General features: G+C 45.5%; 1 protein-coding gene across 13 annotated transcripts in view; it reads right to left on the bottom strand.

The window, feature by feature from the left end:
* Ptprt (protein tyrosine phosphatase receptor type T) overlaps positions 1 to 21,439 on the bottom strand; it is a 1,081,821-nt gene that overhangs the window by 275,894 nt on the left and 784,488 nt on the right. For all 13 annotated transcript variants that reach the window (XR_005976047.1, XM_041670836.1, XM_041670844.1 and 10 more), the window contains exons 10-11: positions 2,978 to 3,179; positions 1,613 to 1,715 (exon numbers count right to left, since the gene is read on the bottom strand). Coding sequence is in view for 12 of the 13 variants with exons in the window: in XM_041670836.1 (XP_041526770.1) it covers positions 1,613 to 1,715; positions 2,978 to 3,179 (305 nt within the window). In the remaining variant the exon portion in view is untranslated. The remainder of the gene's footprint in view (positions 1 to 1,612; positions 1,716 to 2,977; positions 3,180 to 21,439) is intronic.

Here is a 21,439-nt window from a genome sequence, read left to right as displayed (position 1 = left end):
TATCTTGCCTGGCCCACTGGTTTCATGGTCTAAGTCATCTCATTAGCTTCTGTTTGTCTGTTTCCATATCTTCAAACTGGGCTGTGTGGGGGCGGGGGAAGCTTTACAGGACCTTTACTTCGTTTCTGCATCTCAGCTTCCTCCTCTGGAAAGGAAGACACCATCTCACAGTATATATGGAAAATTAAATGAGGATGCTGTATCAGAGCGGCTGGAGGGAAAGCAGGGAATGAGTACCTTGGCTTGAAATGCCAGCATCTTCTTTGGATTATCAGAAGAAGGACAGTTCTGACATCCTATAGTAAGAGGCCCATGAGCATCACCCCAACCTGCTGCAGGGCTGGACCCCCTGAGCCCAGTAAAAAGGGCCATCACCCAGCTTCAGATCAGGCAAGAACTTCTGCATTTTTGTTGGTTCGTTCTGTTGGTCCCACCACTATAATTTCTGGATAGAGGTGAATGAGGGTTGAAAATGAAGACCAAGGCTATGTATCTCAAGAGCCTCCTTCTAGGCTGGTCTCCCAGCCCCCAGAGAAAACAAGGTGATGCTGCTAAAAGTGAATCCCTGACATATCCCCCAAGGTCCTCAAATCAGTCCAAGCCTCTCAGACCCACCGATTCCTTTCCATCTCTCCCTCTGCCCCTGCTCCTTAGGTTAAAGCAGACTTAACTAGGCATGGCTGTTTCCTTTTTAATAAGCCATCCTGGTTCACACTGGACACTTGTAAGAAGTCAAACCTTATACAACCAAGTGTCACCTTCTTTGAGAGTTTTAAGACTGCACAGCATTGTACCTATGCCATGTATCTGTTTCTTTAACTACAGGTTGGCTTCTTTTGAACATAACACCAGTTGATACCACAGTCCAAGCACTTAAACTAATGAAGACGTGCTCAGTGAATCATTGTCTCCAGTCCTCACATCCCATCCATTGTGTATAAGAATCTGGTACGTGCTTGGTGGACCGAACTGAGCCAATCTGGAAGTTCTGCCTAACATTCTTCTCATTTCAATGGACTGAGGTCCTGAGACACGGAGTTCTGAGCAAAACCAGCGGTCAATGTTGTTGCCTTGTGCAAAGGGGATATTGTTGAAAATAAATGCCAGCCTATCCTGATAGTTAGGAACTTTCACAAGTCAACAAGTTAATGAGATGTTCTTGGGTCCCAACAAATTCTCATTAAAATAATTAGTACGATCCTGAAGGCATAGCCCCATGGGACTTTTAACACCTCATATCTCTGGACTGAACCAGCCCCTGGTCTCATATTTGAACTATGTGAGCAGATTATCTGGAGAACATATCTATCTGTCTGTTATGGCAGTGAGATGGGTGTCTTGCAAAGATTCCTGTATCTAGGTTTTCCACCCACAATTACCCTTACCAATTCAGGTCCCTACCAGGGTGTTCACTCAGAATGGATGCTCACTGTGGGGAAAGAAGACACTGGCTCAGCGTCTGCCTCTGAATTGGGCTTAGAGTTGCTGACCAATCTTCCTTATGGAAAATCTGGCTTCTGGCTTATCTCATCCAGGCACACTGCCAGTCATGTGATTCACCTGGAGATGCATGAGGCATAGCAGAAGAAAGCCACAAAGGATAGCTCCTCACCTGACAGGGGCTCCCCGAGACTGGGCAGGTTTGAGCATCACTGTGATGGTCGTTTCTGTTTCATTAAGTGGTGTATCTGCATCGTATTCAGGCATCGACGGAGCTGGGCAAGAGAGAGAAATTGGACTTGAGGACTTCATATACCAAATGCCTCTCAACATGCCCCCTTGATCTCAGCCTGGCTGAACAGAGGTAGAGGGTGAGAACCCTTTGGGATCAGAGGCCTTCGGCATGGGGGGCCTTGACATCCCACCTGCAGCTTCTCTCCAGATGCAACAGTCTGAAGGGGTGTTAGGCATGAGCATCATCAAAAAGCACCTCTCCCATGCAGGAAAAAGGAATGCACAGGATATATAAGTACTTAATAAAGATGCAAAAACAGAGTCAACCTCCTTAAACAAATTTAGATGCAAATTAAAGCAAAGATGGATTTGTTCCATTTTTTTCTAAGACCTTCTCCCCCCACAGGAGTGTGACTAAATCTAATTCTTTGAAAGGGTAATTTAGCCATTTGTATTATGAGCTATTAAAACCCACATCTCTTTTAATGCTTTTTTTTTCAATTTCTGAATTTAATCCTGAAGTTATAATCCCAATCAACGATTTAAACTTTATTTTGTAACATGTTTATTGAAGCGCTATTTTATAAAAATGTAAAAACACCAAATATATTCAACCACAAGGGACTGTTTAATTAAATTACGTCCATCCAGTTGACAGACATTATAATGAAAGCTACACAGCAGTGTGGGAAATACTTATGGGATGAGGATAAGTGGAAACATTAAGCTACAAAAAACCATGGCTTCTGTAAAACCACATGCAAAATACATATGCATGCAGATCAGACTGAATAGATATTCCAAAATATGGAAGCTGTAAATAAGCATTTTGCAGCAGTTCTTTCTGTTCTAATGCTCTCAGGCGGTGTGGTGCACCCTACAGGTAGAGACAGTTTGCAATCTTGGGCTAGCACAGCTTACTCATCCATCCATCCATCCATCCATCTGGTATTTCATGAGAGGCAGTGCTGTGGTTGTCTTATACCGGAAAGTATTCTATTTGGAAAACAAATTTATAAACCATTTTATGTGCCCTCACACACATATTCTCTCTCACATACACATGCATTCTCTCTTTCTCTCTCCCTCTCTCTCTTTCTCCTTCCACCCCAGGGCATGTTACTCCGTGAACTTCAGAAAGTTTACCAAATGGACTTTCTTCGACCCAAAAGGGACATCGTTGCCTAAATTGTTCAATTGTCACATGTGATGGTCTATTCTGTCTCTTTTTACTCCAGGAAATTATAAAGGCTGCAGGAGACAGGAGTATAACCCACCCCATTTCTCTTTCTAAAAGAGATACCTGAGATCTTGGTGGCGATCCGAGTGGTGACAGGGGGTCCAAAGCCCTTGGCTGTGCTGGCCTTGATGGTGAAGGAGTAGGTGGTTCCTGGGTACAGACCCACAAAGAGGTGGTGGGTTTCATTCCGGAGTTTGAACACTTTTCCCCTCTGGCTGGACAGGTCGGCGTTTGGATCCAGTGAGCCAACAGCCTTGTAGTTAATCTGTGTGACAAAGTGAAAAGCAAGCCTTTAAATGCTGTACTCAGTAACCAAGGCACTGGAGAGGGACAGCAGAGGCAGGGAGGAGAAGGGAGGCAAGTTAGGCCCCATGTTACAGAGATACTTGGTACAGTACAGCCCTAGGGTTTCTACTGACAAACCCATGGAACAGTCATGTCTAACACAACCAGAGTGTGCCATTACATTTTCTACATCCCCCCAGCTTCCAGAGTTTAGAAAGGGGGCAGTTGTGGGAGAATACCCAAAGGAAAGGGAGACAGTAGCGCATACGTAAAATGTGGGTGGGTAGGGAGGTTACTGGAGGTGGGAAGGTTTAATCAGCGTGAGGGATAGAAGATGGGGAGACGGGAGAATAGAGAGGGTTAGCCAAAATGAAGGGGATATGAAAAGCCACCTAGAAACTTGCTTTCTTTGTTACCATGCAATCCAATTTAAAAGACATAAAAGAATTATTTGACAGATGCCTCCCATGGATAGATAATGTCAATCCTAGAAGCAATAGGCCACTAAACAAACTTTTCAGCTTCAGGTGTGGGATGTTGATTTGGGAAGCTCTGTTCCTGAAGGTACCACACTTGAATGCAAATACATACAAAGCAAACAACCCTTGAGCTGGAAGCCTCCTCCCTGTTGTCTACTGTTCATGGTAGTGTCAAACAGTGCTACACGGGGTGCTGCAGGGAGTAAAGAAAGGCACTAGTGGTTTTACCCAGCTGTGAACTCTATGAACTACATTGCCAACATGTCGGGTAAGATATGCTCACTTGTACAATAATGGTATGGATGATATACGAGTAACCAACAACTCTCTGCTTGAATTTTAGGCCCACTCCATGAGAGGTAATCCATCCCTGGTACTTCACACCCAGTCAAGTAATTGTGACTGAGGAGGTCTTAGGCACCAGTAGGGAAGCCTACTACACTGTAGCTTAGTTAAACAAGCATAACATTAAGCTGCCTTCTATACATCTATGTTTATACTCACAAAGGATACTTTTTGCTCAAATTAGAGAAGCCTATCTATGCAGTGAATATAACCAAACACAGAATTTGTGGTTGGACAGGGTGCTGAGAATAAATGGTGGTTGAAGGTTTAGCCCTAAACAAGGTATTCACACCACATCCTAAGAAGGTTATCACAGAGATCGTTACAGAGGAATGCAAGAGCTCAAAGATAAAAAAGAAAGGCCGCAGAATACATTTTTTTAAGCATGACACTGCCATGGAAATCATGAATTCATATCTGTTGTCAATACTGGCACCGGGCCTACAAAAGAATGACCCAGCCAACAGTTAGCTATGGACTAGGGAGGAACACATTGGGCCTTACCACTTACTGCTGAAATACTGTCAGTTAACAGACCAGGTGAGGGGAAGGCAGAGTTTCTAGTGGTGAACCCACTGGTGAATCCACCAGGCTCAGATCAGTGCTCTGAACCCAAGATTACACCGATGGCCCAGGTGCATTAAGAAATACTTTGCTAAGGGCTAGCTAGATGACTCAGCAGGCAACAGTGCTAGTTGCCCAAACCAAGTCTGATGCCCGCAGCCCACGTGAAGAATGGATGTGGTGATGGGCATCTATATTCCGGTGTTCTCATGGCAACCTGGGAAGCAGAGGCAGGAGGCTCACCAGCCAGTTAGCCAGGAGTATGTCGTGCAGCAGCAAAACAAGAGCCCCTTCCTCAACTAGGTCAGAAAACAGAACCAACTCTCCAAAGTTGTCTCCTGACCTTCACGTGTGCAGCATAGCATCTGTACACACACACACACACACACACACACACACACACACACTTAAATTAAAAAAAACTTTTCCATGCTTCTAGAACAGGCAAACCAGGACAAAGAGGAGTCATGCATTCTTTATTAAGAAAGTGAACGGTTTCTTATCCCTGGCATAGGAAGCAACCGTGTTGGAGATAGAGTGATTTCTTGTATGAGGCAGTTGTGACGTAGCAATGGTACCACGTGTTTAACGAGAGAGGCTAATCTTGACTAGGCTCAGGGTGAGCCCAGGGAGAGAAACTCCAAGTGTTGATAGCCTGGGTTTTCAGAAGCAGAGTCTACACATGCACATCTATCCACAGGTGGCTAGCAGCTTTAGGATGCTCTGATGGGACCATCTTTCCATCCCAAGCTCAGAAGCTTGTAGGGCCCCAACTCTGCATGCTTTTCTGGTTGGGGCACTCTCGGTGACTGCATTAATTCCCTAGGTCCAATGATAAATCTGGGGATTTAGCTGTACTTACTCTATATTCTGATCTTCACATGTATGCCATGGCACACATGCATGTATGTGCATACAAGCACACACAAATAAAATAATTAATTCAAATAAAGTTTTATTTACAATATATATTGTATATATGTTTTGTTTACAATATATTGTAAATATATACATATTATTTACAATATACATTGCAAATATGTATTTTATTATTTACAATATTTTATTATAATTTATGTGATACATATCTACATATGGTATGTAGAATAATATTGTATATAAAATATTATGTATATATATATGTATGTGTGTGTCTTGCTTTCTGCTTCCTGTCCCTGTCTTTTCTTGTTGTTTAAAACTGGTGCTTCTTACATTTCCCAATCACTTGCTGAGCATCAAATCATGGGCTTAGAGCCTGCGTCTGAGCAATACTGAACCAAGATGCAATGCTCAGTCCTTACTTAGGAGAGAAAAGATCTGAAACTGAAGGTGGAATGGAGTTACAGCTGAGGGAAAAGCTCTGCACGGCCCAGGCAGAGACAATAGGCTGGGAAAGGGCCTGCAGTGGGGAAAGGCTCACACAGAGAGAAGCCCAGGGTGAGTCCAGTGCAGAGGGCAAGTGAAGAAACGTGTACAACTGGACTCCCGTTTCCTAGCAACAGAAGAGGGAAATACTCAGAGGCGTGCCTGAGGCCAGGGACTCTGGTGCACCAGTGGAAAGGAGATGCCTTTGTATTTTCCTAAAAATCGGTCCTAGTGACCCTGCCTTGGGCTGGCGGCAATGCCTCTGATATACAGACACTCGGAGTGAAAGCTCATGCCTTATTTACTAGCCGGCTCTTTTCCTGAACTCCAAATTCAATCCAAAAGTGACTCAATTTCGACGGAGCTGTCAATATAATATACCACGCTCCCCTGCTCTCCTAACCTTTCCTGGTATTACAGGATCCTCACTTACTTGTAATGAAACACTATGAATAAATCAATGTATGTTAATATAGCATGCCTTCAATTTTTTATGAGGGGCTTCACCAAATCTAATTCCCACTGCTTTGTCAGAAACAGTCTTTGAAAAATTTAACTTGCAAGTTTTACAAAGTTAGCACGGGATCGGGCCGGGGAGGGAGGCAGAAAGGTGAGAGAAACGTGCTGGAGTCATGGCCGCCAATGAAGAGGTGACCTGACTCTCTGGAGGTGGCGCAAAGAGAACATTTATTAGCTGACAAGCATGAACTGAAAGGCTAGTAAGAAACGGAGCCCAGCTACACCTGAGTCCAGAGGTCTGGAGACTGGATTTGGCTACACCCAAATGCTGGATGCTGTTCTTTTCTCTGGCTGGGAACAGTAGAATCAATGGCTAGAAATCTCATATATCTTGTCACAAGAAGTGAGGGTTTCCTTGGTTCTGAGGGGTGAGACCGCCTCCGTGTCTCTTGGAGTTGGCCAGCTTAGGATCTAGGCTGACTTCTATGACCCCGCCTTGGCCTAACAACCTGATTTCACTACCTAAAAGGATTCATAGTCCCTTTAACCATATGACATTTGAACAGGCGAGTGGATCATTTGGGGACACTTCTTCCTTCCCTACGCTTCTTCCTTAAGGCATGGCTCCTCATCTTTAGACCTCACTGAAGGCAATACTTCACATGAACACCTTCTGTGGCTACCAGTTACCCCTGCCTTATATTTTCAAAGACATATAAACAAGTCATCTTTCCTATGATTCACTAACCTTATATTAATCACACATCAATGCGTCTCCCTAATCCTCCTGTTTTTTTTTTTTTTTGTTTTTTTTTTTTTTTGTTTTTTGTTGTTAGCAGTCAAGCAGTTGATAGAACATAGATCATGAGTCAAGTCCGGAAATCACCTGCTTCTTATGGGAATAAAATCTCATTAGAGCACAGATATAGCACTCATCCGTGTTTCCAATGGCTGCTTCCACACTAGCACGGCAGAATTAAGGCGTTGAGACAGACTGCATGGTCCATATACCCCCAAATATGTTTGTTCTCTGACCTTTTATAGAAAGGGGTACCTGACCCCTGTGCTACACTTAAAGCTCATTTGTGTGTTGTTCCTGTTCATCATGTGTGTTCATGTATCTAGGCAGGTCTATATGTATGCGGGTGCACATGTGTGTGGACCCAAGAACATGTGTGTGTACAAGCGTGTGGCAATTAGGGGATGCTCTTGAGTGCCTATCCTCAAGGACACCATCCCCCTTACTTGTGGGACAGCTTTCTCATTGACCTGGAAACCTCTCCTTAGGTTAGGCTGGCTGCCTATCCCTGCTGAGAATACAAACACATACCAACAAGCCTAAGCTTTTTTGTATGGGGTCTAGGGATCATACACGGGTCCTCTTGATTTCAAGGTGATGCCTACTCAGCCCTCTCCCAGCTAGGGTAAGAACTTTCTCTTGTTTTTCTTCAACATTTCCTCAACTTGCTTGTGAAAACAAATGGTCTCATTAGTTGTGCAACTGGGGCAGTTTGCTTATCCTCCTCTGAGCCTCTGGTCCTTCAAGGGTAAAACATGGATTCTAATTTGAGTTTCTGTAGCTTCAGTGGACACAGGGACATCCTGGGAAGAACAGACTGTTCTTCTACCAGAGCTGAGTGTAGGGGACAAGAAATAGAGCAGTCCCTCAAAGGGCACTACCAGGAAAGATCTTGCTCCAGATGCTGCCAATTCAGGGGTGAGGCTAATCAGTCAGCCTTGTTCTCAGGGAAGGGCTGGGAAAATCTTGGTTCTAAGGGAAATGAGACACAGAGGGCTAAGAAAGGAGCCAAGATAAAGTAGGGAAGAGTCGCCTAACAGGACTCTGAAGTAGAGGACTGGAAAGCACAGCGTGGTAAAACTTTTTGAAGTACACATTTTATTCCAAGTACTTAGGGAAGAGAGTGTGTTCACATGAAAATAATTTAATCCTAAACTGAATAGTATAGATTCTTCATGGTCGCTCATTTTTCCTCCACTGAGGAAACTGAGGCCAAGAGAGGACATGGTGAAGTATGGGAGAGGTAAAGCAGCCTGGGAGTGGGGTAAGGCAGCCTGGGAGTGGGGTAAGGCAGCCTGTGAGTGGAATAAGGCAGTAACCACGGCAGGGACAGACCATGGCTGTCCCTCACTGTGGCCGCCTCCCTACAATCCCATTTCTCCAGCGACATGTGTGAATATGGGGGTCACTGTGTAGCAGGAAACACAAAGTCTGAGAGAACAGGGTAAGAAGTAGTAAGCTAGTATGTTACCCTGGTTACATATTTATATATGGTCAAGTGGAAAACATCAAATTTGCTTATGAGTCACTGTCAGAAGCAAGGCGAGGTTTTAAGCCTACAACAAATTAGGGTAAAAACAAACTAAGATTGATTAAATATAATAGCCTGTCTGGTAGAGTGACCTTATGAACTGAGTGTCTACCTAGATCCCACTGGCTCAAGGCTCCAGAAGACACCTCCAGGGCTCAGCACCCTTCTCTTTCACAGAGACAATTCTATCTCCATTTTGAACTCTCTGGGAGGGTTGGTCCCCTAAATTATCCTTCCCAGCAGGCTCTGCCCTCCTGCAGGGCTTCCTGCTCACACTCTGGAAGTCTTTATAGACCAGTTTTAGCAAGATCATAGGGTAGGTGGATAAGACCAGAACGACAGGTCATTTTCTTCTTCAGACCCACTGTGACTATGGCCCTATGTAGGCACTTGGCCACCCAGGGGGCCTCAGGGACACACCCTGCAGAAGGGGCCAGGTCAAGGCAACCCCTCTTGTTAGAAAGGATGGTGTTGGTCCTTTGGTTTCCAGACAATTTAAATAGAAATAGGAATGCATCCTCTGGAAAGGCAGTGGAACACACAGCTGCCTGCAGCCCACCTGCCAGTGACTTCCTCCTGTCCATGGTGCCCCTTTTCCCAGACGACTGAGGACATTATAACAACAGAAAAGCCATAATGATTGGTGCTCTCACTACTTAGTTCTCGAGTATGGACGTCTGCAGAGCCAGGGAAGGTGCCTGGAGACTGGTGATTCTGTGCACAGCCAGAGACCAGTCAGGTTTCTATGGAAGCTGCCAGGTACTGGGAACTCACTTCCTGTTGGGCTCTGTGCTAGAATCTGAGGGCAGAAGAAAGGCAGGTGAGCCAGATGGAGTTTCTAACAAACACAGGCAAGTGCCTGGGAAAGTCGGGACTAGAGTGATTGGTCTGACCAAGGAGGAAAAGGAAAGATAAGGAAAGGAGAGGAGAGACTGGAGAGAGAAGGGATAGAGGAATTCTTTAGAGGAAAAAGTTACTATTGTGGAGAACAAGGAGACTTGTCAATTCAGTAACACGTGGGGAGGGGGGAAGCATGGGAGAACTTGCTATGGGGGAGGGGGTAGAAGAAAATGGTTCCAAAAGTCTGAACTCTACTCCATGGAATACAGAGGGGAATTGTCATGTTGATTTGAGGAACACTTGGATACAGGGTAGAAAACTCTCTCTCTTTCAAGTGGTGTGTGTGTGTGTGTGTGTGTGTGTGTGTACGCATGTGCATGTGTGTATACATCTGTATCATTTTTTTTTGTAAAATTTCTCTGTAAGTCTATAAAATTATTTCAAAATAAAATGCTGTAACTAGGTCGGATGGTGCATGCCTCTAATCCATTACATCACTTAGGAGGCAGCAGCAGGGAGAGACTAGGAGACCAGCCTGGCTATCTAGTGAGACTTTCCTGGAGTTGGTCACGGGTGGTTGGTATTTACCACCCCACAGCCAAAGTCACAAGGCTGATTAGCCAGGAAGGGAGCAGGAACTAACATGGATGTACATGCAGTGCCCCCCTACGCCCCCAAATCACTTTCACTCCTCAGCTCCAGGCAGGTTCAGGTGCAGGAGTTCCTGGCCGCAGCTGCTCCCTCTGCCAACAACTGTTCCTCCAGTCCTAAGCTCCAACCGGACCCACTTCCTGCTCCCCACTCCCCATTCTCTGCCACACACAGGAAGAGAGTTCTTGTGGTGTCACACAGACAATCCCATAGCAGGGCCACCGTCAACTCCGAAGGCCGCAAAGCTTCTTTCTCCTAAACTGTCTTAATGCCAGTTAATAATATGAAGCTTAACGCCCTTTCAGCTTTTAATCTCACGCTGGGGTATCTGGGGTGCTATGATTCTGTCATTTTCACAGAAACCTTCTTGCTTAACGAGTCTGTCTAGCTCGACTCCCAGTGGCTTTGAGCCAGCGAAGCAATATCACTCAGGTTTTGGGATGTAAGCTGCTCGCCTTTCAACTTCTCACTCAGTCAATTTCAGTTGCGCTAAGTTGGATCTGGTTAAACTGCCGAGGTGCGGGGTGAATTCCTCTCCAGTTGGCTTTGAGCAGCCCGGCTCCTTGGAGTCTCTGCAGTCACACCAACAGCCTTGTTGGCAGGGACAGCCTTGGAGCACCCCCTATTGAGGGCAGGTGCCCGCTCTTTCACTCTCAGTGACTGCCAAGCACCCGTCCCAGCACAGAGCGGTAGTCCATAAGCACCGACTAAATGAGGGCTAAGAACATAGAGTTAGCAAAGCCTGGTAGAGAACTGCTGGGCTTTGAAGTGGAGTAATGATATGCCCAGGGTCCTCCACGCTCCATGCCATCACCCAGTCTGACTGCAGACCTTCTCCCAGCCTGTGTGACCAGATTTGGGGGTGAGAGGGTCAGCTGTGGGGACCTGTGGCCATCCTGCCACCAGAGGGACTTGTCTAAAGTGTTAGCGACCTTTACACTGCTGTAATCAAACACCTAGCAGGAAAAACTCAGGAGGAGAGAGCTTTACTTTGGCTCACGATTCGGGAGCCACAGCCCCTCATGGCGGCGAAGGCATGATGGCTAACCCAGTTTGATTGGTGGCAGTGGGGGCCTGTGGGACCACTCCACAGACCCAGAAGCTGAGAGACTCTAGAACTGAATCTGGGCTGTACTATAACGCTCAAGGTTCACCCCACAGTGGCCTACCTCTAGCAGCTGGAAACTGCATCCTAAGGGTTCCATAGCTCCCCCAAACAGTGCCACCAGCTTGGGAAAAAGTGTTTAACCAAATAAACCTCTAGGAGGTATTTTACCACTAAACCAAACTATTACGCTTCTCTGGGGGAGATCCATACTTGGCACACTGCTGGTACTCAGTAATAATTAGATACTTTCTTTTAAAGATAAGAAACCATTTTTGTCGTAAGCTTCCATGTGGATGCTGAGACTCGAACCTAGGTCCTACGGAACAGTATTTTGTGCTCTTAACCACTAGCCACTTCTCCAGCCCCAACAACCACTCTTAAAGTAGGTTCATAAAGGTCAAAAGTAGGATGGAAGTATTACCTGTTACAGTAATGAGACTAGACAGTTGGCTGCTTTCCTATCCTCCACTTCTTTGTACTTTGTGTCATAATTGTCTCTAACCTTTTAGCACCTATAAATTATATTATTTAATAAAAAAGATAAGAAAAATGTGTGTTCTTTGCACTGGTTTGTCTCCCCTATCCTGCTGGGATTTAGGACGTGAATAAGAAAGTGGGTTCATCCTTGTAGAATCATGGAATCCCTGAGCCATAGGCAAAGGCTAAATCCTCAACTCCTAATTGCTAAAGTGTCTCAACTTATGATAGAGTTATATTCAATACAATCAAGTTGAAAAGTGCATTTGATGGAACTCACCTACCAAACATCATAGCTTAGTCTTACTATTTTTTTTTTAGTCAAGTACCCCCAGACTGTCTATAACTCACCATGTAGCTAGGCTGGCCTCAATGGTGTGATCCCCATGCCTCAACCTCCCAAGGCATTCCAGGAGGGAGCCACCACACCTAGCTAGCCTATCCGATATGATGTTCTCAGAACACTTAGCCTACATTTGAACAGAATTGGGAAGTGAGAAGCTTACTTTATAATGAAACACTGTGTCACATAGGTGACCAGGTACTCTACTGAAATTTCAAGTGGGAATGGCTGAGCCAGGACACACTTTGCATTGCTGTAGGATCAAACTACCACTAAGTCATCAGCCCCACCCATCACAGCAACATTAATGCACAGGACCATTTCCTTCTACCTGCTCTTTATCAGGCCCCTGATAAGCAATTGCCAGTCACTACTTGTGGAAACACCTAATTCGACTAGCCACTCCTACCACTCTGGTTACCACTCCACAGAGAAGCAACTAAGGCTGAGGGAAAGGTAGTAATTATTTCTTAAGTGTATGCTCTCCCAGTTGACAAGAGGTGAGGTTGGCCTTGGAACCTAGCCAGAATGAACCCAGAATTTACAGGCCCGACTCTGTGCTCTGTGATGATCATGAAGATTGGCCCATCTGGTTCTCAAGGCCCAGAAAACTAGAAACTGCACCAGCAACCTGAGGTGCCTTCATCTGAGAAGTTATGGGGGGTTCATAATAAGATTAAGCAGTGCTCCTGGTTAGGAAGGAGGGTACCCAGAAGCCAAAATTAAGGGGAGTTGAGTGGAAATGACTTTATACAGCCAAACAAGTTAAGACATCAAAGTTCAGTTAAATTTCCTTAGCTCTCTAAGGAGTTTCTCTCACCAGCATAAACTTCCGCCTCTTGTCCGAGGGGAAGGCAGTGGGCAGGTCTGTGAGACCCTCCTGAGGAGAAATCCATTGATCACACAAGCACAGGTTTGGGGAGGGCCAGTGGAGGACTGGATTGGGAAGTTTTGCCCTATTGCATTTTTCTTTCATTCAGCATTTTTCTCGTGAAATTAAAACAGAATTGATTTCTCTCCCCTATGACATTAGGCATTAAGAAAGTAATGGAAGGGTGGCCTGATCTCAGATCCAGGCATCAATTCCAAGCAGCAGTGTGGCATTTGTGAGGGGTTTTATTGCTTATCATTTATCACAGGAAGGTTTTGTAAGAGTTTATTTGGAGAAATAGCTCTCCTCCTCCATAGAAGAAGCGGGAGCTTTTGTTTTTCTCCTTCCTTGGGCAACATGATCATTATCTAACATTCTTGTGAACTTTCTGCTCTTATGTTAGAAGATCTCTCTCTCTCTCTCTCTCTCTCTCTCTCTCTCTCTGCTCAAGATAGGGTTTCTCTATGTAACTACTCTGGCTATTCTGGAACTCATTTTGTAGACCAGGCTGGCCTCAAACTCACAGAGATCCATGTGCCTCTGCCTCCCAAGTACCGAGATTAAAGGTGCCTCCTGGCTTTCTCTCTATATCGTTTTTTCCCTCTAATTAATTAATTAATTTGTTATTTTACATCAGGGCCACAGTTTTATCTCCTTCCTTTCTTCCTAGTCCCCTGCCACATACACACATCCCTTTCTATAGTGGCATTTCATTTATATTTTAATAAATAAAGCTTGCCTGAAGATAAGAGAGTTAAAACAGCCCCACTGGTCAGCCTTACAGACCAGGCAGTGGTAACACATACCTTTAATTCCAGTAGCCACAGTAGTTGTCATAGATATTGGGTGGTATATGCTTTTAATCCCAGCCACAGAAAGGATTATAAAATGGGAGGAGACAGCTCTCAGTCAGTCTCATTCAGAGATTCCTGGAGGCAGGATCACCTTTTCAGACTGAGGTCGAGGTAAGAGCCAGTGGCTGGCTGTTTTGTTCTTTGGATCTTCAGGTTGATCCCCAATTTCTCTCTCTGACTCTTCATTAACTATGCTTCACCCCTCTGTTCCCAACCCTCAATCCACCCATCCTCCATTTTGGCAGGTCTCCCATGGACATCGACAGAACATGGCATATCAAGTTGCAGTGAGAATACGTACCTACCCATGTATTAAGGCTGAACAAAGTGACCCAGGATGAGGAATAGGGTCATGAAAGGCCGCAAAGGAATCAGAGACAGTCCCCTGCTCCCACTGTTAGGAGTCCCCAAAAAATGACCAAGTTACACAACTGTAACATATGGGCAGAGGGTCTAGGTGGGTCCCATGCAGGCTCCCTGATTCAGTCTCTGTGAGCCCCTGTGGAACCAGGTGAGAATTCTGTTTCCTTTTAATCTAATCCTGCCGTGTCACCCGAGGAGCAAACAGACACATAGTAGGTGGCATCACCTTAGGGATTATCACCTCTGGTGAGACAAGTTTTGAGGAACCTGCCTCCTCTCTGGCCCTAGGCTCACAGCCTGAGGGAGCCTTTCTATTTACAAAGTGGCCAGAGGAGAGTGGGTGGAGGAGGGGGATGTTGAGACTCAGAAAGGCTAAGAGAATGAGTGGGCTCTTCTGGAGACGTAGCTGGAGGATGGGTGGTAAAGCACTGTACGGCGTGAGACCAAAACCTCTGTGCAGCCATGTGTAGATTGCCCTTTAGAGAGACACTGCCCACTAGAAGCAGAGGGCAGGTCACACATGTGACCTGTGTTGTTTTCTCAGAACTACATGGAGAAAAGGAAGAAAGAGGCTGGAGACATCAACCTGGGTCATATGCTTTATGTAGCCCAAGGTAGCCACATTGTTACTGTTTCGACATGTAATCAGCACAAAACTATTAAGGGGAGAGTTTCCATTCTGCTTTCCCGCTGAAATGTGGTGTAGAGTATTCTTCCTTCAGATCTTGAGTCGGGTGGACATGCTACCACATTTCCTCAGCTCAGGAGCCATGTCAGCTACTGAAGAGACAGTGAAGGTCTAGGCCAAGCCTTTTCACTCTCTCAGATTTCTTCCTTTCTCGTTCCCTTATCATCCCCCAAATTACTCATTTAGACTTTTTCTCTGTTGTACTTCTATGAGTCTAATTACACGCACATGTGCACACACACACACACACACACACACACACACACACACACCCTAGCAACTGGACACAGCCTAGAGTTACCTGAGAAGAAAGCCTCAATTGAGGAATCACCAAATCCACAGGGCCATGCCAGTGGGCAATTGCCTTCACCACTAATTATTCAGGAGGGCCCAGCCCACTGTAAGCAGCACTATCCGAAGGCAACCAGTCCTGGGCTGCATACAGAAGTTACAGTGTCAGTCTATGAGTGAGTCAGAGAGCGAGCAAATACTCTGTGTTCCTCCATGGTTCCTGCCTCCAGCTCCTTGCCTTCCAGACCTGCTTTCTCTTCTGTCAATGATGGATTTTAACCTGGAAGCGTCAGTCAAAGAAGCCTTCTCCTTCCCAAGTTGCTTTTGGTCAGAGTATTTCATCACAGCACTATGAGCCAGAAGCTCACATCTGCACAGCTGTATATGGGCTCTGTTCATGCGACTGTCCCATACACCCTTCTGCACAGCTGTATGGGTATACAGCCTTTGGTTACCGGGACACTCTGTTGTCAGCTACAGTTCCTCTTGAGGACAAAGGAATTGAGTTGTAAAAATGCTACCTAACAGGGCTGGGGAGGTGGCTCAGTTAGTAAAATGCTTTCTGCCGAAGCATCAGGATCTGGGGTGTCTTCCAGAAACCCCATTAAAATAAAAACTGAGCATAGTGGCATGTACTTGTGACCCCAGTTCTGGGAGGTAGAGAGCTTTGGGGCTCACTGGCCAGTCAGCCTCGCTGAACTGATAGGCCTTAGGTCAGAGAGAAACCCTGTGGCAAAAGGAAGGTGGATGGCTCCTGAGGGTGACATGCAAGGTTGGTCGCAGGCCCCCCCCCCCCACATGTACACCTACTCACGTATGCAAGCACTGGCATACACACAAACATACACACATATGTCTTTAGATACACACAGCAGGCCAGTGGGCCTTGGGTTAGACACCCCTCTCATGTGCTTTAGGCATACACGTCTTGGGAGGAAGAGGTTTTAAATCATCTGACATCACTATGACAACAACCCATTTTCACCTTTTGGGATAAGGATAGTATCTTTGTTATCTAGAGTAATCAGTTGGCAACATCAGAACCTCCCATTGTCTTCTATACATCGAGTATTAGAGTATTCATATGTGGACTAAATGACGCAGCTCTCATGGGGGAGCATCCAGAGGTGCCGAGTCTAATATCAGAGTACGGCTGCTTCCTGCACATTGCCTCCCATACTGGCCTCGGGCCTCCTCTCATATGCAGGTAACTGCCAGGGGTACATGCCATTTGTCTGTGCCCTGTATACTGTTCCAGGGGATTTTCCCACAGCTCTCATAAAGAAAGCTAGTTGTAATGCCCTTTAGTGTAGCCATGACTCAGCCCATAGCAACAAGACCTTGTGGATAATATTCCCTGATATCCTCTTTCTCTAGACTCTTAATTGATGACAAAAGGATAAAGGGTACCTTTGTGGGGCAGCCCAGGTCCAGGGGCACCCAGCACTAGCCTCCCTTTCCTCTCCTGGGTACTCATTGGCAGAGCTCAGGTGCACAGGTTTGCTGTTTCTGTGTGTGTGTGCGCGCACACGTCTGTACACACACGCATGCACGCAAACACACACACACACACACACTACATGTTCTAAATTTCTCCCTATCCCAATCCCCAGGTTTCCAGAATCAAGAGGTTGCTAACTATGAGCCAAGAGGTTCTCCCCCTCCATTGAAAGTCAGTGCCCTGGAGACAGACATGTAAATCTGATGCTTCATCTCCAGGGAGATTCTGGCAGTTGCTTCTCTTCTTATTTCACCTTCTTATTGGCCAACAAGGTCTACTTCTGCCCTGGTGGCTCCCATGGACCTCTAATGTGTTGTCACAACTGTCACCCCTGTCCGGTTCTTCCTTCTGTCCTGAGTGAGACATGATCCCAGAGGCAGTGCCAGGGGTCATCCACGAATCATTCAGTTCCTTTAGAGACACACAGCTCTTTCCTTTTGAGTGTGCAATTCTGCCTTTGGCCAGGGCTGTCAGACCGCATGTGCCCATGTCAGACAAAGCTGGTTTCCACTCTCTGCATCTCCAGCCATTCCACTAACTGTACAGCTCACTTGAGCCTAACTGATTGTAAAAACTCGGGGTCCTGAGCTGGAGATTGATGAGTGAGACCCACAAAGCGAGCAGTGTGATGGCTTGGCCTTCTACAGCCATGCCTCATTAGGCAGCCACTGTAGGGAGAGACAAAACCACCAACTGGAAAGGAAGATGGCCTTAAAATTTTGCCTCGTGTGTGTGTGTGTGTGTGTGTGTGTGTGTGTGTGTGTGTGCTGTTTTACTAGTACTATGCATTACACTAAAATGTACAAGATGGTAGAGGAAGACATCAGACATCAACTTCTGGCCTCAGGCATTTAACCTGGAGTCATTGACAATCACTGGGACAATTCATGGTGAGAACCAGCTGTTAGGGCTACATTGTTTGTCCTTAAAGGTTACTGCTGATTCTAAAAAAAAAAAATGACACCATAGATGCAGAATCCTGTGACTTTTCCAAAACACTCTGGCCAGGGATACCTGGGAAGACAGATTGGTGCAATGAACCTTCCTTAATAGCCTCTGGGGCTGGAGGGTGTTGCAGAACATACTGGTCAATGGGACACTGCCTGCTGGTCCACTGGACTCTGCCTACTGGTACATGGGATTCTGTCTACTGGTACACGGGACTCTGCCTACTGGTACATGGGATTCTGTCTACTGGTACATGGGATTCTGTCTACTGGTACACGGGATTCTGTCTACTGGTACATGGGATTCTGTCTACTGGTACACGGGATTCTGTCTACTGGTACACAGGATTCTGTCTACTGGTACATGGGATTCTGTCTACTGGTACACAGGATTCCATCTACTGGTACATGGGATTCTGTCTACTGGTACATGGGATTCTGTCTAATGGTACAGCTCCTTGGCTCATCAGTTTTCTAAGAATGTGGAGGAAGAATATGGCCATGGGCAGACAGAGGATCACACAAACTCAGAACACTGAGGAGATGTCCAGGAAGATGACTGTCACTTATTCAGCTTTCCAAAGCTGAATCCTGGGAGTGTGCGGAGTTTGTCTACTTCAGGGTAAGCATTGCTATCAGCAGTGTTTTCTTCAGCAAGCATTTTCAGGGATGTTATGTGTCACCTTAAGGGTTAGTCTCCCAGAGACAGGAATCAGGGCTGAGGTCCAGCAGAGCAACATCAGAGATAAGGTTTGCTGCCAGAATAGCATCCGAATCAATGGGACCCCTACATCTGGAACTCCAGCCTGCTATCCAACTCGTAAATCCCCCAGATGTGAACACAACCCAAGACTTGTTACCCAGCATGTTAAATGCATGCAACTTAAAGGCACAGGGTGTTTTGTGTGGGTGGTGCAAAGAAATCATCTCATTGATTCAGATGACAGATCTTTCATTGAAAAATATCAAACTTTTCATGAAAGACATTTGATAAAGTAACAGTCATAGTTTTCAGAGTTCTCTGAGTGTGAACACAGACACACTCCCATGGAGACCCGGTTCACACTGGCTTTTCACCTTATCACTGCTTTGCTGGCTTTATTGTTAGTGCCAGAGGACTAAGTACCCTCAGTGGCTCACCACACAGCCAGGCTATCTAATCCAAATGGGACTTGGTGGGGAGGGAGGGGCTGTGCTAAGTCCTGCCTTTCCAACACTGTCCCTTTTATCTAATAACAAACTTTCTTGCTATCAGATTTTACCTCCAAAGAGGAAAGAATCAAATAACCAACAGCAGGAGTTCTAAATTGGGGTACCTGGAGAGTTCCACTGCACCATTCATTCCAATGTCTGGCACTGAAAGCTACCTTCTTACTCCCTGAAGGCCTTTGTCAGTTTGGTGACTGGAGTCAATGGTCACACACACACACACACACACACGCACGCACGCACGCACACACACGCACACACACACATGCACACTGGTGTCTGGAGGTCACAAGAGCACAATGTAAGGTGTCAGACTTCAAAGAGCCAGCAGTGGTATTGGCCAGGGTTATTTCACTGCAGGGTGAAGCTACAGAGCCTTAGAAACAGGTACCAGGGAAACCCACAGCTAAGCAAAGAGGAATAAAGCCAGTGTGGCAGCAGAGGAAGTAACAGGCAAGCCAAAGGAGTCAGGAAACAGATACAATGAAAAAGAGAGAGAAAAAAAATACACCTACAACAATCCAAGAATTGGATTTTCTGGCTACAATTCCAGGATGTTCAATCATTTTCATACATCACTCAGAATTTCCTGAAATGACAATCTGAGATATTTTTAGTAAATTTTATATTTCTTCAAAAGTGTATTTTCTTGACAGAAACATCTCACCTAAATATTGTCTTACTTAAATCTCCAATCTTTTCTTCCTTCCCTCAGTAAATGATATTGGTCCCTCTAGCTCAGTGACTATCTCTATGTTTAGTCAAGCCAACCATCCCAGGCCCACGATTCCTTCTTCCCCGTCCAAGTCATCGAGCCTACCTGCTAGAAGCCATGGATGTATCCAAAGTGCAGGCTCTGAAACACATTAATTCACGTGGTGCCTGGCACTCCCCAGGGCAGCCTGGTGTGTGTAGGCTATGGAAGTGAATGCTGAGGTCTTCATTTCTCTGTCATTTCATTCCCTGGGGGATATATCTCAGGATACAGCTGTGTGGGCTTGATAAGGGCTTCTCTACCTTGTCAGACCCTATAGACACCAGCTCCAGATAAGGGTTAGGAACATGAACCCATGCTTCTACCATATTCTTCTTCCAAGTCAGAGGGGTGAAGTGAGCATCCCCACCAGAAGATGGACTGTGTTTGGCCTTGCTGATCAAGAACAGTGCTTACCCCTTCTTAAACAGCAGGAGCCAGCTTCTTTTAATGTGAACTTCATTATTCTTCCAGTGTTGACATTTGGGCAGGACACTTTTTGTAGTACCTCAATCTATTAAGAGAGATGGTGTGTCCTAACCTAAGTAATAATGAAGATAATAATTTAAAACCCTCAGAATAGTACCAAGACACAGTTAGGATTTAATAAATACAACCTACTCTTACTGTTTCTAAAACATTCAAGTTCCCCAGTGATTTTCTACAGCTGTTAGGAAAAAGCAATTCAACCATCTACACTGCAGCCTGCAGGTCGAATATAGTCTAGCATGGCTGTTGCTATGCTCATATTACTTCCTTGACTGTTCTAGTGAATCAGGTACAAGACCAAGGTCACCAAATAGGGAATTTATAAGAGGCAATTCTCATCTTTGTCAGCATGGAAGTTGGTTAAATATCATCATGATATTTATTAGGACTCCCTATGGCTGGGAAGTTTCATTTAGGCAGATTCAGGTGACTTGAAGGATGAGGTGATAGCTGAAGGGGTCTGTTCTGGGAGACTCCACCGGTCCTTTCCTTCGGGCTTTAGCTATTTTTCTATTGGCATGCTAAAACACCACAACTGAGGCAACATATAAAAGATAGCATTTAATGTAACTTACGGTGACAGAGACCTAGACTCCATGATGGTGGAGTGAAGGACAGGCATGCTGTGGAATATCAGGTGTCATATATAAAACTTTAGAGACATGATCATAGACCAATGCATACAACCTCTAAGTAAAGCAAGAACTCTGTGGAAACTTATCAAGGCTTGGATACTGTTCAACTTAGTTACCTTAAACTCTAGAACTATTGACTGTGTACGGGTCTTTAGTTATGTCTCTGAAAATTGGGAGGAGCCAAGATCTCAAGGGACTCACCGTTGGAGGCCTGACCTTTAGTTCATCTTGGGTTCTTAAGGAAGTGGACTGGTTTGAATGAAAATGACCTCTGTAGGCTCATATATCTGATATAGCTATTGGAACTGTTTGGGAAGGATTAGGAGGCGTGACCTTGTTGGAGGAGGTGTGTGACTAGGGGAGTGCCTGGAGGGTTCATAGTGAGATCTTAAAAGAATAAGTTTAGGAGGTTACTGGGTCATGAGCGTCCTTATCAGAAGGACTTTCACCCTTATAAAAGAGGTACCATGAAGGTACCTTTCCTCTTCTGAAGGCGTAAGTCATAAACAATGCCACACCAGTTTGGAATTATGATTAATAGGGTGGTATTTATTTAAAAGGGAAAAAACTTACAGGTCACTGTCAGCCCTCTGCGCAACCAGGAAGGGAGTCTAGTCGCTGGTGGAGCAGGAAGTGAAGAGAGAGAGGAGAGGGAAGTGGCTGCTTTTTTAAAGGGA

Source organism: Microtus oregoni, unplaced genomic scaffold (genome assembly GCF_018167655.1).
Source record: "Microtus oregoni isolate MIOR12 unplaced genomic scaffold, Mior012 000020F_ref0000438, whole genome shotgun sequence".
In the NCBI taxonomy this organism is placed as follows: domain Eukaryota; kingdom Metazoa; phylum Chordata; class Mammalia; order Rodentia; family Cricetidae; genus Microtus; species Microtus oregoni.
Note: the sequence above shows the minus strand (reverse complement) of the source record. Positions and strands in the feature narration are given on the sequence as shown.